Genomic DNA, 16,629 nt, shown 5'->3' on the forward strand with positions numbered 1-16,629 from the left:
TGGTCTCCATCAGAATATAAAATATGTCTGTCTTGTTTTGCAGGTGACCTTGGACCGGACTTGCTTTCATTGACGGATTCAATAAAGTTGCCAGGACCAAAATCCCCTCAATAAGACATTTAGGCTGGCACCAGCAAACTAAAACTAGCAAAGGACGACAACTCCCTTCTCTTATTGCCTTTTGTTATTAATCATAACTATATTTCAATAGTCAGCTGCGGCTTTTAGCAACTTTTAGTAACACAGGAGCCTTGTTTGAATGCAAAGCCGTTTTTGGAATGACCTTTGCAGAGTGAACTGTTATTCCTCACATTCACCTAACAGCAGGAAGCGGCCATATGCACAGCTCCCTTTATGTCACAGTGGAGTTACGATCTTCGAGATAAAGACCAGATCGTTGCGCTGAAAGAAAAATAATCTGTATGCTGCAGATTTGGACGCTGTGGTGACCAAAAATAGCGAAGGAGAAAAAGCAACGTCTGGGAAAAGAAAAAAAGGAGTATTAGAGAGATGCAAATAGATCAGACTGGGCTGTTTCTTTGCTTTGCTGGCCAAGACGAGCTGCGAAATTGTGCAATTTTTGTGGCGGTTTTCCAGCGGAACTCATCTGGGGAACATTGCCTGGAGGGAGGTTCAGTTAGACAGTTCGGGAATAATACTCAGCCAGGGCAGTTAGTCCAGCTGACTACATGAAAACACTTGGAAGGATGTGTGCTCAAATGGAAAAATAAGCCACCATTTTTTTTTTTAATTTTCTGTGCACGCCAATAAGGACGAAAGCGTAAAAAGGGACCGTTTCATCCTAAGGAGTACTGAAGAAGAGTTACTTATACTTGGAGGTAACCATGGCGATGGAGAAGGAACACATGTCTCTGCGTAGGGGAGTGAGCTGGAGCTCGGGAGGACTGACGACGCCTCTCCAAGCGGCACAAGACGCCACCGGGAGGGAGTGCGGCGCATCACAGGAAATGACAGGATTCAATACGGAGCACTTAAGCAGCAAAACAAGTGAGTGTTAATACTTTTTTTTTTTTTTTTTTAAATAGATCCCCAACATGTGTCTTTAAATGTGGTCCATCCTCATGGAACACGTGAAGAAAAGGTCACGGTGACGACAAAATAAAAAAACTGAAACTGGAGACCGCAATGCTCCATGGGAACATCTGTTTCCATGCAGTCGCAATCCATGCAAGCGAGTCCGTCAGGAATGGAAATGTAATCAATAAAATATACAACCATCTGACTGACAGCCATGACGGGATAATCCTCTTTAGCTTCCATTCAACAAACACCGTGCTGTCAAAATAATTCAAAAGGAAATTTGAATAGAATTTGAATTGAATAATTTCACTACCAGCAAAGCCGAGGTTTAGTATGAATAAAATTAGTGAGAATTTTTTTTGTGTGAGAAAAATATTATTATTTATAATTATTATTCATTCATTTTCAACCGCCTTTTCCGTGGGGGGTGCTGGAGCCTATCCCAGCTGTCTTTAGGCGAGAGGACTGGTGGCCAGCCAATCACAGGGCACATATAGACAAACAACCATTCACACTCACATTCATACCTATGGACAATTTGGAGTCGCTAATTAACCTAGCATGTTTTTGGAATGTGGGAGGAAACCGGAGTACCCGGAAAAAAACCCACGCATGCACGGGGAGAACATGCAAACTCCACACAGAGATGGCCCAGGGTGGAATTGAACTCAGGTCTTTGAGCTGTGAGGTCTGCGTGCTAACCACTCGCCCACCGTGCAGCCTATGTTTTGGACAATAAAGTCATTAATTCATTTTCTACTGCTTTTTTCTCACAAGGGTCATGGGGGTGCTGGAGTCTATCCCAGCTGTTTTCTACACCCTGGACTGGTGGCCAGCCAATCACAGGGCACATGTAGACAAACAACCATTCACACTCACATTCATACCTAGCATACCGAGCAAAACATAGCATGTTTTTGGAATGTGGGAGCATGCACGAGGAGAACATGCAAACTCCACACAGAGATCGCCGAGGGTGGAATTGAACCCTGGTTTCCTAGCTGTGAGGCCTGCGTGCTAACCACTTGACTGCTGTGCCACCTATAATTATTATTATTATTTATTAAAAATCTTATTAAATATTATTTAAAATATTTTGAAAAATATTAATAATATTATAGAAATAATAATATGAGATGACAATTTATTAAGACTATTTAAGAAAAATTTAAATATTTAGAATTTTTTTTAAATGGGGGAAAAAGAGCAAATACTGAAGTTTGTACCAATAATATGCTTTTTTACCTATATCATGTACTTTTTTCTTGATATATATATATGTATATATATATATATACAACTTCTTAGGTATCTTACAAAATATCAAAGTGGCCCTCGCATCCTTTCATCATTCCCTAAGTAGACTTCGGTGGAAAAAGTTTGGACACCCCTAATCTAAGTGTTGAACTAATCTTAAGAAGATTAACGGTTTAGCTTGTTGCTACATGAGAGGGGCAAAATATTACACACGTCTCAGTATGATGCTTACACTACACTCAACCATGTACATCAGCGATTTCCAGTTGTATCGGAGTGGTATCATTAAACTTTGGTATCAAGGCGGGGGCCTCAAAGTTGCATCTCGCGCGCCGCATTTGGCCCGCGGGCCGCAAGTTTGAGACCGCCACAGAAATGACTTCGAATTGTAGCTTGGGTACTTGCAATTATATTTTTCCATACATTAAACAATAATTCTAAATGCATATAAGTCAAAATAACATCACATCACTTGATTTCTGCATGTAAAATTGGAATTTTTAAACAATAAAAATGGGTTTTGTGTTCATACTTTTGGCTTTCTGGAACAAAATACATCTGGAATTAATTAATAACGCCAACCAAAGTTCCAAAATGTTCACTCTAGATTAGTTCAAGGTGAAATAAGGTTCAATGTTGCAGCTTTTTAACCTGTGCATTTTGTTCCAATTTATTGCATTTGGCCCGCGGGCCGCAAGTTTGAGACCCCTTGCTCTAAAGAGTTGGTTTCAGGCTCCGGGCTGCATGGTCTTTTATTTCCCCCCAAGGGATCCACCGGGAGTTTAGCTCACATTCAGTTGGGTAGATCCCAGGACCTTTGTTAATCCTCGTCTTTCCATTCTGCTACACACATCAGCCACCGGGGCCGTGGGGGCCGTGGGGGCCGTGGGGGCTGTGGGGGCCGTGGGGGCCAGTGCTTCCATCGCCACTCATCCCGCAGCCAATGCCTGATGAAAGATAACATCCGACACAGTAATCTGACCTTTGATACACAAAATGCAAGGTTGCTCCCCCAGACTTTAAAACCCTCCTGCTGTGTGGGAGTTTTCCAGCCCACGGAAGGACGAGGTGGGGACGGGGGGGACGGGACGCTTATAGCAGCGGCATGAGGTCGTGAAAGCCGATTGGGCGTTGACAATATGATATGTTGCATCATGGCTTAGGGCTAAGTTTTGTCTTTGCTAGAGGACAGGAAATTCCTCTCCCTGCCCTTGCAGGTTGGAGTTTCTGCCCAGAGGGTTCAAAGAGGCCAGGCACTCAGGGAGAGTCCACAATAAACACCCACACAGACAGGCAGGGCAGCAGAGGTCAGCCACTGGAGTTTTTGCCGTCTCGGTGCACTAATCCATATGCACATAAACTAGAGGATCTACTTTTCCGGTGACTAGAACAGGCATCAAACACTTCTTGCTATCGCTGGACATTAGACGGAGATAAGGCGTTCGATACTTGACATGGATGCTTCTCTTCAGCGGTGAAAACTAAAGAGAAAGCTGACATCAATAGTTAGTTTCAATAGGTCTCAAACTCAATTTACTTGGGGGCCACTGGGGCTAGGGTCTGGGCAAGGCTGGGCCGCATCAGGTTTTCAAAAAAAAAAAAAAAAAACGCATTTATAAAAAACAGCATACAGCATTCATATCAAAAACTTACCACTTACCACTTACCAAAAAAAAAAAAAAAAAACAAAAAACTTACCACTTCCACACGGATAGGGAGGATAACTATTAACAGTTATTTAACCTTTAACATGAACATTAATCAAATGTAATAATTTTTTCCTGGGTACATGATACCATACAGCATCCATATCAAAAACTTACCACTTCCACATGGATAGGGAGGATAACTATTAACAGTTATTTAACCTTTAACATGAACATTAATCAAACATAATAATTTTTTTCTGGGTACATGATACCATACAGCATCCATATCAAAAACTTACCACTTCCACACGGATAGGGAGGATAACTATTAACAGTTATTTAACCTTTAACATGAACATTAATCAAACGTAATAATTTTTTTCTGGGTACATGATACCATACAGCATCCATATCAAAAACTTACCACTTCCACATGGATAGGGAGGATAACTATTAGCAGTTATTTAACCTTTAACATGAACATTAATCAAACGTAATAATTTTTTCTGGGTACATGATACCATACAGCATCCATATCAAACTTGCACGGGCCGTACTAACATTAAACTTTCATATCAAGGCAGGGGCCTCAAACTAGTGTCCTGTGGGCTGCGTGTTTGAGACCCCTGTTTGAAGTCATGCAACAGAGCTGCAACAGGCAGGCGGGCGGGCGGGCAGGCAGGCGGGCGGCGTGGTCTCCAGCTGCAGACACCCTCCCTCCCTCTCTCTGCGTGTTGCTGGACTTGCTAAGAAAAGGAAATTGGAGCTTGTGCCACACTCCAGAAAGGGAAAGGGGTGTGTGAGGCCAGCAGACGCAGTTCAGTTCAGTGGAAAACTCTTTGGGAAGTACAAACCCGTGGAGCTCTGAATGTGACCAGGGAGAGGTAAGCAAAGGAAAAACTTCAAGAACTTGATTATGAATTCATAATTTTATTTATTTATATTTTTTTCGTGAGGAACATCTATGAAGTTTTATTCCTGAAAACATCTTTTAAAGTCACATATTTGATTTAAAATGTGGAAAAAATGCTCCTGCTGTCAAGGTCAATGTGGTAGATCGAATTGGACATGATTGGATTCAAATCAACAAACAAAATTTAATTGCTAGCTTGGGTGGCTAAGGTTTATTTTGGGACGTGAATATCTGCCTGGGTTTTGCACCTGCGTGTTACCTGATAACCAATCTGGCTCCCGCTAGAGGTGGATGTTTACAGTCAGGACATTTCATTTCAAGCCTCACTGCTCTGATGTATTCCAATCGGCCAAATTATTCAAAGTTAATGGCTAATAAAAAGTCATTTTTGTGGACCTGGCAACTCTCAGAAAGTCTCATTTAAGACCAAATAAATACATGACATCGTTTGACATCATGCTAATTCAATTACAGTTGCATTCACACGCCGTCTGTTATAACAATGCATCATTATTTTGAATGACACGTAATTACTTTTAATAATGTAGCTGCCTTGGTCGATGAAAGAGTGAGCTGCGGTGGCTCCGGTTGTCATAGAAACCCCTCTGGAGGGATTTGGAATTTCTTCCGCCATTCGGTATTACATGAACGAGCTGAATAATGTATCACATGTGTGACCGACGCCGGTTATTATGCTTTAAATCTGCATTGTTCATCAGATTAGAACAGTTGCGAGGCGTAAACGGGATACTTTATTGGAAAATATGGTTATGGACGATAATTATGCTGTAGTTTGAGGGGCAAGCGTCGCAGTCAGAAAGCAAGCATGTTGGAAGTTTAAGCAGGGGGTTTTCTCGGCAGTGGAAGAATGCTCTGGGAGGGACTTGAACAGATTGCAGGGGAAATAACTTTGCTGGCTGGAATGAGACTTTTAAGCACGGAAAACAAGGAACACTCAATAATAGAAGTGATTAGCATTAAAGTGACTTTAAAGTAGTTCTCCTTCTTATTAGAATGTTTTGGACATTCATTCATTCGTTCATTGTCTGAGTGCTGGAGCCTATCCCAGCTGTGTGCACGGGGAGAACATGCAAACTCCACACAGAGATGGCGGAAAGTGGGGAAAGACAAAATAAGTAGCCAAAAAGTTACCACTTCCACACAAAATGAGAACTCATTCATTCATTCATTTTCTACCTCTTATCCTCACGAGGGTCACGGGGGGTGCTGGAGCCTATCCCAGCTGTCTTTGGGCAAGAGGCGGGGTACACCCTGGACTGGTGGCCAGCCAATCACAGGGCACATATAGACAAACAACCATTCACACTCACATTCATAACTAATTCATACATAATTTGGAGTCGCTAATTAACCTAGCATGTTTTTGGAATGTGGGAGGAAACCGGAGTACCCGGAGAAAACCTACGCATGCACGGGGAGAACATGCAAACTCCACACAGTGATGGCCGAGGGTGGGGAAAGACAAAATAAGTAGCCAAAAAGTTACCACTTCCACACAAAATAAGAGGAGAACTCATTCATTCATTCATTTTCTACCGCTTATCCTCACGAGGGTCACGGGGGGTGCTGGAGCCTATCCCAGCTGTCTTTGGGCAAGAGGCGGGCTACACCCTGGACTGGTGGCCAGCCAATCACAGGGCACATATAAACAAACAACCATTCACACTCACATTCATACCTAATTCATACACAATTTGGAGTCGCTAATTAACCTAGCATGTTTTTGTAATGTGTGAGGAAACCGGAGTACCCGGAGAAAACCCACGCATGCACGGGGAGAACATGCAAACTCCACACAGTGATGGCCGAGGGTGGGGAAAGACAAAATAAGTAGCCAAAAAGTTACCACTTCCACACAAAATAAGAGGAGAACTCATTCATTCATTCATTTTCTACCGCTTATCCTCATGAGGGTCACGGGGGGTGCTGGAGCCTATCCCAGCTGTCTTTGGGCAAGAGGCGGGGTACACCCTGGACTGGTGGCCAGCCAATCACAGGGCACATATAGACAAACAACCATTCACACTCACATTCATAACTAATTCATACATAATTTGGAGTCGCTAATTAACCTAGCATGTTTTTGGAATGTGGGAGGAAACCGGAGTACCCGGAGAAAACCCACACATGCACGGGGAGAACATGCAAACTCCACACAGAGATGGCCGAGGATGGAATTGAACTCGGGTCTTTGAGCTGTGAGGTCTGCATGCTAACCACTTGACCACTGTGCAGCCTATGTTTTGGACAATAAAGTTATTAATTGATTTTCTACGCTTTTTTCTCACAAGGGGTGCTGGAGCCTATCCCAGCTGTCTTCTACACCCTGGACTGGTGGCCAGCCAATCACAGGGCACATATAGACAAACAACCATTCACACTCACATTCATACCTATGGACAATTTGGAGTCGCTAATTAACCTAGCATGTTTTTGGAATGTGGGAGGAAACCGGAGTACCCGGAGAAAACCCACGCATGCACGGGGAGAACATGCAAACACCACACAGAGATGGCCTAGGGTGGAATTGAACTCAGGTCTGCATGCGAACCACTCCTATGTTTTGTACAATAAAGTTCTATTTTTGCCTATGAAAGCATCTGTGAGTATCTTGTTCCTACTAACCAGATTCCCGTTTCTATCCCCTCCCAGATTTAACCAGGAGTGTCAGCTTATCCGAAAAGGAGCTAAAGGAGGCTCGCCTAAGGAGTCACATCATCGCGGCTCAGCTCACCGTCGCTTCCAACTCCAACTCCAGAGGCGTCCAACTCTTCAACCGCCGCAAGCAGAGAGTCACCGCCTTTACACTGGAAGGCAGCGGAGAAGTATCCAAGGAGGACATCGCCAGGAATGTGAAAGCCACCTCCCCTTCATGCAACAAATTGACTTGGGAAGAGAGGAGTCGTGAGGAGAAGACTAAAGACTTGAACTATCGGAATTGCACTACCACCCAGACACTACTAGTGCCGACTGGCGGGGTATCGGCTGCCGGTGATAACATGGAGGAACAAGGTGACCATTATGGAAGAGAAGATGACACCAAGCACAATGTTATCCAAGAGAGACATTTCCTCCCTGTGAAGGAGGTGGAGGAACAAGAAGAGGAGGAAGGAGAAGACAAAGTCAAGCATGAGCTCCCCCCTGGAAGAGAAAATCCAATTGCGATGAGTCTCGTTGAGAGCGAGGCGGAGATGAATGGAGGTCATACGTCAAAGCTTCCTAATGGCCGCCACAGCACGGATGGACCTCAGAGGATCTCCTCATCTCCATCGAAGTCGAACACCATCCTCAATCGCACTGCCAGGCCGTTTTTCTCACCGCTGACGGTGCAAATCCAAGAGTCCACCAGTCCCATCATGGAGAACATCCACGCTTCTTCTGCATTCACTGCTCCTCAGCCAGTGACAGCGGCTGTGGCGCCTCCTCCTCCGGCATATCCCACACCTCCTCTGCCGGCCTTCACGAACAAGCCTCCAAAGACTGAGTACTCCTCTCCACCGGTCATATCTCCTCCTCTTGCTCCTCCATCCCAATCCACGGTGCTGCAGTATGGACCTCCCACATCCCCGAAGCCGTCCACCTTAGTTCCCCAGCCCTTTCTGGAAAGAAGGTCTACACCGCCAATAAAAACAGGACTACTAGAAGATATTGCCGCAAGACGAGCAAATAAAAAGTCAATGTTCACGTTCAAAGAGAAACCGGTTGTAGCACCAAACCCGGAGCTTCTGTCTCTAGTGCAAGGCGTGGATGAAAGGAAGAAACGTGGACAGAGATCCATGCCCGAGCCACCAGCATCTGAGGAGGAGTTACTTGCCCTCGGAGCGGAGGCATCCAACTTCCTTACTAAGGTGGAAGACAAAGCTGAAGATGCCAAAGCTCCAGAGTGGACATCCTGCCTTAAGAGCGCCAGAACCTATGCAAGAGTGGAGCATAAACCAGAACAGACCCTTAACGATGCATCGGGAAAGGGTGCGGAGCTGTTTGCCAAACGGCGATCCAGAATGGAGAAGTTTGTCGTCGAAACTGAGAATGCAGGTCACCGAATGAGAGCTCCTTCTCCAACAATGTCTCTGCCGCCATCTTGGGTTTATCCATCAAATATGCCGGGTAGAGTCAAAGCCATTGCTAAAAACTCAGACATGTGCGCTCAACTTGCACACAACATAAAAACCCAACAAACCACCAAGCCAAAACCAAGACAACCAACACCAACGACGGTTCAGGTTCAAGAACCAACCCCTCTGGAGAACGGTTGCTCCAAGATCGAGATGGACTTGTCAAGACATCGGCCCTATCAGCTTAACTCTTCACTCTTCATACTCAACCCAGTCAAAGACCCGTTGAGTACCCTACCCAGAGGAGCTCCACAGTCCAGGAACCAGATGACCCAGTCCCAGTCTTTCTCCAGGCAGACTTCCTTACCCAACAACCCTGTTTCGAACTTCAGCATCCCGTGTAAATCCGCCTTGGTGCCCCCCAGCCACACCACAGTAGCAGAGTACCCAGCATCAAGCCCAGCTTGTGGGCATCCATCGGCTGCTTTTTCTGCATCTCCTCGGACGGGAGTTCAAGCACCGAGGCCCAGATTTTCTGCCAAAAAGGCAGGGATTGAACCACAGGTGTGGAGGCCATTTCTTTTTTAAGACGTCATCTCATTTAGAATTTACAGCAGGGGTCTCAAACTCAATTTACCTGGGGGCCACTGGAGCTAGGGTCTGGGTGAGACTGGGCCGCATCAGGTTTTCCAAAAAAAAAAAAAAAAAACGCATTTATTAAAAACAGAAAAATATAATAAATAAACTATAAAAATAAATAAATATAAATAAATAAACAAATCAAGAATAAAAAAAATAAATCAGTAATAAATAAATATAATAATAATAATAAAACGGAAAATAATAAGTCACATAAGTCACTATACAGTAGTCACATTTATACTTTTTTTTATTTACAACATATTGCGCAACTGCAGGGTCTTGAGACACATGCTAACTCGCAAACTAGAGATCTAGCAGCCTAAACGGTAGCCTTCAAGTTATTTCCTTTAAACTTAAACAGCCAAAAACTTACCACTTCCACACGGATAGGGAGGATAACTATTAACAGTTATTTAACCTTTAACATGAACATTAATCAAATGTAATAATTTTTTTCTGGGTACATGATACCATACAGCATCCATATCAAAAACTTACCACTTCCACACGGATAGGGAGGATAACTATTAACAGTTATTTAACCTTTAACATGAACATTAATCAAATGTAATAAATTTTCTGGGTACATGATACCATACAGCATCCATATCAAAAACTTACCACTTCCACACGGATAGGGAGGATAACTATTAACAGTTATTTAACCTTTAACATGAACATTAATCAAACGTAATAATTTTTTTCTGGGTACATGATACCATACAGCATCCATATCAAAAACTTACCACTTCCACACGGATAGGGAGGATAACTATTAACAGTTATTTAACCTTTAACATGAACATTAATCAAATGTAATAATTTTTTTCTGGGTACATGATACCATACAGCATCCATATCAAACTAACATTAAACTTTCATATCAAGGCGGGGGCCTCAAATTAGTGTCCTGCGGGCCACATTTGGCCCGTGAGCCGCATGTTTGAGACCACTGATTTACAGCATTTTTCTTATACTTGCATGTTCCTTTTGCTTCCTCACCTTCCTGTCTACTTTCTTTGAGCTCTTTAAATATTCTATCAACTTTTCCGTGTTAAGCATTTTTTTTAGTTAAAATAAAAAAAAAAAATCAGATGAGTTTTTCTGCACAATGCTGCAAGGAGCTTAAATGCTTTCATGTTGAGTATGTAAATAAAATGAATAAGGACGCTCCCCTTTTTTCCACTGTGTCTTTTAGTTATTTGGACAACAGGGTGCTGCTGTTACAAAACCCTTTGACAGATGTGGCATCTGCTTTATGAGCTATGATTTGCAATTTAATGCTTCTCGCTGACACCAAAATGCAGCCAGAGAGCTCCTTTTATGTCTCTATATCTTCAGGGTGATGTGCTCTGCTCTCACCACCATTTTTTTTTTTTTTTTGTACTCCAAATGTTGCTGCATACTTGGATTCTTTGATGTCTCCCATCTGCAGACTGCATACTAATTTGCTTCTGGGATCTCCATCCAAAATTGTTTTCATGACTTCAAGCAGCGATTCCAGAAGTGTTTGTTCACAGGAAATGATCAGTCATTGTTGATTCAGTATCCGGGGTTTGCACGTCTGTTTCACTTCATAAACCTTCATTCACTGTCTGGTCTGATTGTGTTTTTTGTGTTTTTAGCTGAATCCTTTTCTTCTCTGATTAAAGCTTGATGCGCTCACTCGTCTGTGACCTTGTTCTCCTTTTTCTAATTTCATATTTTCACTCAAGCATTTATTTCACTTTTAATATGTGTGTCACTTTCTTTGGCTTTTCTTGCAGACACCGCAGACACCGCAGACACTTGATTACACTAATAAATAATACGGCTCTGATAATCCTTCGCATAACTGTATTCAGTTTCTGTTGCCCATCAGGGGTACAAAGTACGTATTTGACCCGAGGTCATCGTGGACTCGATTCACCTTCCAAATTTAGTCTTACAATCTTTAATTGGATAGTTTCAGCTGTCTTCTTGAAGATTAATTGTTGTGTTTATCGGGAGTTGTGTATGTGAGCTTCGGGAACGTGACCTCGTGTTCCCGCAAAGGTCGTTGGTTTTTACATAACTGTAACCCGAGTGGCAAGTACAGGGTAGGTCGACACAGGTTATTGGGCAGGCTTATTGGAAAAGCACATGTAGGAATACTAGGGTTCTAATAAATAACAAATATTACATATGTACAGTAAATTAATACATTTCGCCGTGTAGTACTCTCTATGTTATTAGTGTTAGGGCGGTTGTATTTGTGTTGTGTAGTAAAAGATGTTTTTTTGTGGTCCAACAGAAACCAAAGGAGGCCTATATGGTTGAAAACCCCGGCGTGACCAAGAAGTCCATCAGCGCAGACAGTCCAACATGGCCGCCCAACCTTCAGACCAACCGCCCCTCCTCAACCAATCCCATCCGATCAGTCACTTCCCCTGTTTGGTTTCCTGGTAGTCGATGCCAATCTCCGATGAGTAGCCAAAATATCCCGCTTTCCACCGTTTCATCAGTTTCCAGGCCACCCCAGACGCCCACGTCTCCATGTTCCCCACCTTGGGGGTCAAGGTGCCACTCCCCGATGGTTGGCCAGAATGCTCAAGTTTCCATCAATTCTTCTGTTTATGATTACAAACCCCAAAGATCAAATTCTTCCCGTTCGATTCCATGGGGTTCAAGATCCCAGTCCCCGGTAGTCAACCTGCAATCTTCAGATGCACCGCACGTTTCTTCAAAAACATCTACAAACACCTCCTCGCTCTGTCCACCTTGGGGATCGAGATGCCATTCCCCGATGGCGAGCACGAGTACCCAGTCCGCCGCCCTCTCCTCACTTTCTTCTTCCAGACCTTTTCAAACATCTGCAACTACATCTCAGCGCTCTCCTCCATGGAGTCCAAGGAGTCAGTCACCAATGGTGATACAGCCTTCCATTGGGTCCAGATCTTCCAAACCACTCACAACCACTTCTCCCGTTTCTGCACCTTGGGGCTCACGTTCCCAGTCGCCTGCACTTTCTCACGGTAGTTTGTCGTTTCATTCCGGTCAGCGTCTGTCCATATCTTCAATATCCAAGGACAGTCGCTGTATGTCTCCAGTCAATAATAATCTAGACTCTAAAGCCAACCATCGAATGCTGGCAAAGAATATCATCAACGCAGCCAAACGTAAAAACAGCCCGTCTCCTGGTGCACTGAGCGCTCATAGTCTACCCATCTCACCTGTGGGATTTTCCCACCACGGCTACGATTGCAAAGCTCCCATCAACCCACTGGGGGCCCAGTCGCCGACCTTCACCAGTCCTCCACCAACACCGACGCAGGGGATTTGCTCTCCTGTGAGGCTCTACAACACACGTTCCCTCACGGACTCTGACGCCTCCATCGAGTCTGAAGACTCGGGTCTCAGGTCACCTGGCATGCATTCTTACAACACTTGCCCTCGCGGCTGGGGCGGAAGTTTAAGGGTGAAGAAAAGCACCATCTCCACCGACCTGTGAGGTCCTCACATTTGCTTCCATGAACTTCATCTTTGGACCATGAAAACGTGCTCTAACAATGACAAGAACAAGCTTTTCACATGCAGTTGTTGGAGCTTGTACGCTTCTGGTGAACCCAAAGGGCAACACTCCAAATAACCAAAGATTATTGTTTTTTTTATTCACTTTAAATGTAACACTTTACAAGCTCACAACATGCATACCAAGGCTATGCTAGCTCATTAGCATTGATAGTTTTGAATGTTATTGTTATTGTTTACTAGTCTGACAAGAGTTAAAATGCAAATACTTTTATACTTTAAGACACAACAAATAGTGAATATGAAAATCAGACTATGAAACTATGCAGTACCTTGGTTGAAATATTATTATTTTACTGTTCATTCCATACTGGAGACTGTTCATTTTCATTGTACGGTAATTGTTAATCACACTGTTAAACACGGCTGAAGAGTTAATCGCGGATCGTTATTTTAATTCATGGAAAATTGTAAGACTTAGTGCAATAATGAATTGGACATAATGTGTATGTGTTTTTTTATATAATGCCTTTGTTGAAATGAATGGAATCTTTACAGAAACGCAGTACTAGGAGTAGAAACGGGATTAAACACTGTTCCTTTTTTTTTTTTTTTTGCCATAAAAAGGTTTCATATAATTTCCCTGATTTTGAAATGCTTTGACTGCCCCATTTTATGAATACATGTCTACGTAAGACGAGTATTCATAAGGAATGGACGTATGAAGCATTTTTGAGCATATAAATGATGACATGAACTAAAATACAAATATAAAACATTCAGGTGGGCTGCACGGTGGACAAGTGGTTAGCGCGCAGACCTCACAGCTAGGAAACTCGAGTTCAATCCCACCCTTGACTATCTCTGTGTGGAGTTTGCATGTTCTCCGATTTCCTCCCACATTCCAAAAACATGCTAGGTTAATTAGCGACTCCAAATTGTCCATAAGTATGAATGTGAGTGTGAATGGTTGTTTGTCTATACGTGCCCTGTGATTGGCTGGCCACCAGTCCAGGGTGTACCCCGCCTCTCGCCCGAAGACAGCTGGGATAGGCTCCAGCATCCCCTGTGACCCTCGTGAGGATAAGCGGTTGAAACTGAATGAATGAATGAATGAGTTCTCCTCTTATTTTGTGTGGAAGTGGTAACTTTTTGGCTACTTATTTTGTCTTTCCCCACCCTCGGACATCTCTGTGTGGAGTTTGCATGTTCTCCCAGTGCATGCGTGGGTTTTCTCTGGGTACTCCGGTTTCGCGACTCCAAATTGTTATGGTTAAGGTATGAATGTGAGTGTGAATGGTTGTTTGTCTATATGTGCCCTGTGATTGGCTGGCCACCAGTCCAGGGTGTACCCCGCCTCTCGCCCAAAGACAGCTGGGATAGACTCCAGCACCCCCTGTGACCCTCGTGAGGATAAGTGGTAGAAAATGAATGAGTTCTCCTCTTATTTTGTGTGGAAGTGGTAACTTTTAGGCTACTTATTTTGGCTTTCCCCACCCTCGGACATTTCTGTGTGGAGTGTGCATGTTCTCCCCGTGCATGCGTGGGTTTTCTCCGGGTACTCCGGTTTCCTCCCACATTCCAAAAACATGCTAGGTTAATTAGCGACTCCAAATTATCCATACGTATGAATGTGAGTGTGAATGGTCGTTTGTTTATATGTGACATGTGATTGGCTGGCAACCAGTCCAGGGTGTACCCCGCCTCTCGCCCAAAGACAGCTGGGCTCCAGCACCCCCGCGACCCTTGTAAGGACGTTTTGTCGTACGTTTTGTCACATTTTCTGTTATGATGTCTACGATACGAAATGTCCGCCTACATCCGTTCAGCCCAAAGACTCAACTCTCGACAAGTTTGGTGATTACTTTTCCTCACCAGATTGGACTTTACCATCACTTACAGACTTACAGGTCCGGCAACATCAAGAATTAAGAGTCTTCTGCCCAGCGCAGACAGGAAGCACCCCTGAGACCATGAAACCTGTAGCCAGGGTCCTCAGCGCTCCAGTGGGAGGTAAGAGAAGAAGGTAACCGAGGCCACAGATGGTGCCCAGAAGGGAGACTGTTGAGACCATCGTGCCCCCCTGAGTTAAGGTCAGAAGTACTCCAGTGGGGCCACCATGGGTCAAAGGTAGCCTGTCACCCTGGAATCCGTTTTTCAGTTTTGCCCTTTTCCACGTGTTGGACATTTTTTGTTTAATAAACTATTTTTGTCAACGCATCTTAGGGTCCAAAATTCTTGGACCTAACAATAGGGGTGTTATTTCATGTCTCAAGGTCTCTAATCATGTTAAATCCTGTACTTAGTCCTTAAATAGTTTTTTTGTGCTCTAACTACAAAAATATTCAACTTAAATAAGGAATACTTGTTGGCAGAAATTCAGTGATTGTGATCAGGTCCAGAATCAATTAAACACGGGATAACCGATGTTATTGTTCTTTAGACCACAAACCAGCTGATTCAACGGCGCTTCTGCCGGTGGTTGCCAAGTAGTTTGCTCACTTTTATTTCACAATCAGTTAAGAGAATGACACACATTCTTTACACCATCTCCACCCATCTATCCACCACCCAGCATATCCCAGACCCGGGGCGTCTTTTGAGAGGCAAGGACACCTTGCTTGGTGTTGACCTTCAAGCAGGATTAAACCCATCACTGTCATGGATTGGTTTCAGCAGGACAGGGAAAAACTTTAGACACCTTTAAGACCGAACGGGGGAAACTTGCAAGTTGGACTTTGTGATTGTGCAACTGCATTTTTACACAACTAATTTCCCACAATTGCATCATGTCAGGAAATCAATGAATAACAAAGTGATGACCATAAGTGAGCGTTGTGACTTTTTTTTCCAATTTGCTTAATCTAATGACAGATTATAATCACTTTGGGTTGAAGGCCCAAATGGATTTACAGTTGTTATTTTTGTGTCCTCCTGCAGACTTCAAGTATAGTATTGCTAATATAAATTATGAAGTGATTTATGCTTTATGATAGTGTTGTGTCATTAGGTGAGTTCCCCACTAGGAATGGTGGCCATTTGAAAATTTGTTTACATACTTTGAGAAGTGTTTGGCCAAAATGTCAGCATCCGAGGTCCAAATTCACATTCATCTCAGGTTCCTAGACTGCCATCTGTAGGACTTCAGACAGAAGTTCAAATGGCAAACGTTTCCATATTTTAAAAGTCGGAGTTATTGGTTTATTATATATTATTGTGATTATTATATTATTATATATTAGCCCCCAATTTTCCTCTATTGAATACAACTGCGGAGTTGCAGAATACAATAGAAAAGATAAACAAAAACTATATACAACGTAACTATATACAACAAAGTGTATTATTTTTTTTTACATTTTTATTACATTACATTAAAACATGCAAACCATTGGGGAGCAAAGGGAACATTATCTGTGCTTTGACATACAGCAGAGACACACCGTAAACCATTGAAGGCCAAGTATCGATCTTTTCATATTGGTATCGATACTAATACAATGTTGGTATCGATATTATCGATATTATCGATATTTGGCTCGACCCGCCCACTACTAGTTTA

The 16,629-nt window shown here is 43.3% G+C and overlaps 1 protein-coding gene across 1 annotated transcript; it reads left to right on the forward strand.

Moving 5' to 3' along the window:
* Positions 1 to 660: 660 nt before the first annotated feature.
* synpo (synaptopodin) lies at positions 661 to 13,655 on the forward strand. The gene is made up of 3 exons (XM_078788253.1): positions 661 to 1,008; positions 7,534 to 9,500; positions 11,851 to 13,655. Exons 1-3 carry the CDS (start codon positions 846 to 848, stop codon positions 13,045 to 13,047), a joined length of 3,327 nt encoding a protein of 1,108 aa, XP_078644379.1. The 5' UTR covers positions 661 to 845; the 3' UTR covers positions 13,048 to 13,655.
* Positions 13,656 to 16,629: the final 2,974 nt, after the last annotated feature.

Source organism: Doryrhamphus excisus, linkage group LG22, assembly GCF_037039965.1.
Source record: "Doryrhamphus excisus strain RoL-2023G ecotype Guam linkage group LG22, RoL_Dexc_Guam_v1.1, whole genome shotgun sequence".
NCBI lineage: Eukaryota > Metazoa > Chordata > Actinopteri > Syngnathiformes > Syngnathidae > Doryrhamphus > Doryrhamphus excisus.

Coding starts and splice junctions, on each gene's coding strand:
- synpo (XM_078788253.1), top strand. CDS start 846: ATGGCGATGGAGAAGGAACACATGTCTCTGCGTAGGGGAGTGAGCTGG. Junction 1,009..7,533: donor GCACTTAAGCAGCAAAACAA/GTGAGTGTTAAT, acceptor ATCCCCTCCCAG/ATTTAACCAGGAGTGTCAGC. Junction 9,501..11,850: donor AGGCAGGGATTGAACCACAG/GTGTGGAGGCCA, acceptor GTGGTCCAACAG/AAACCAAAGGAGGCCTATAT.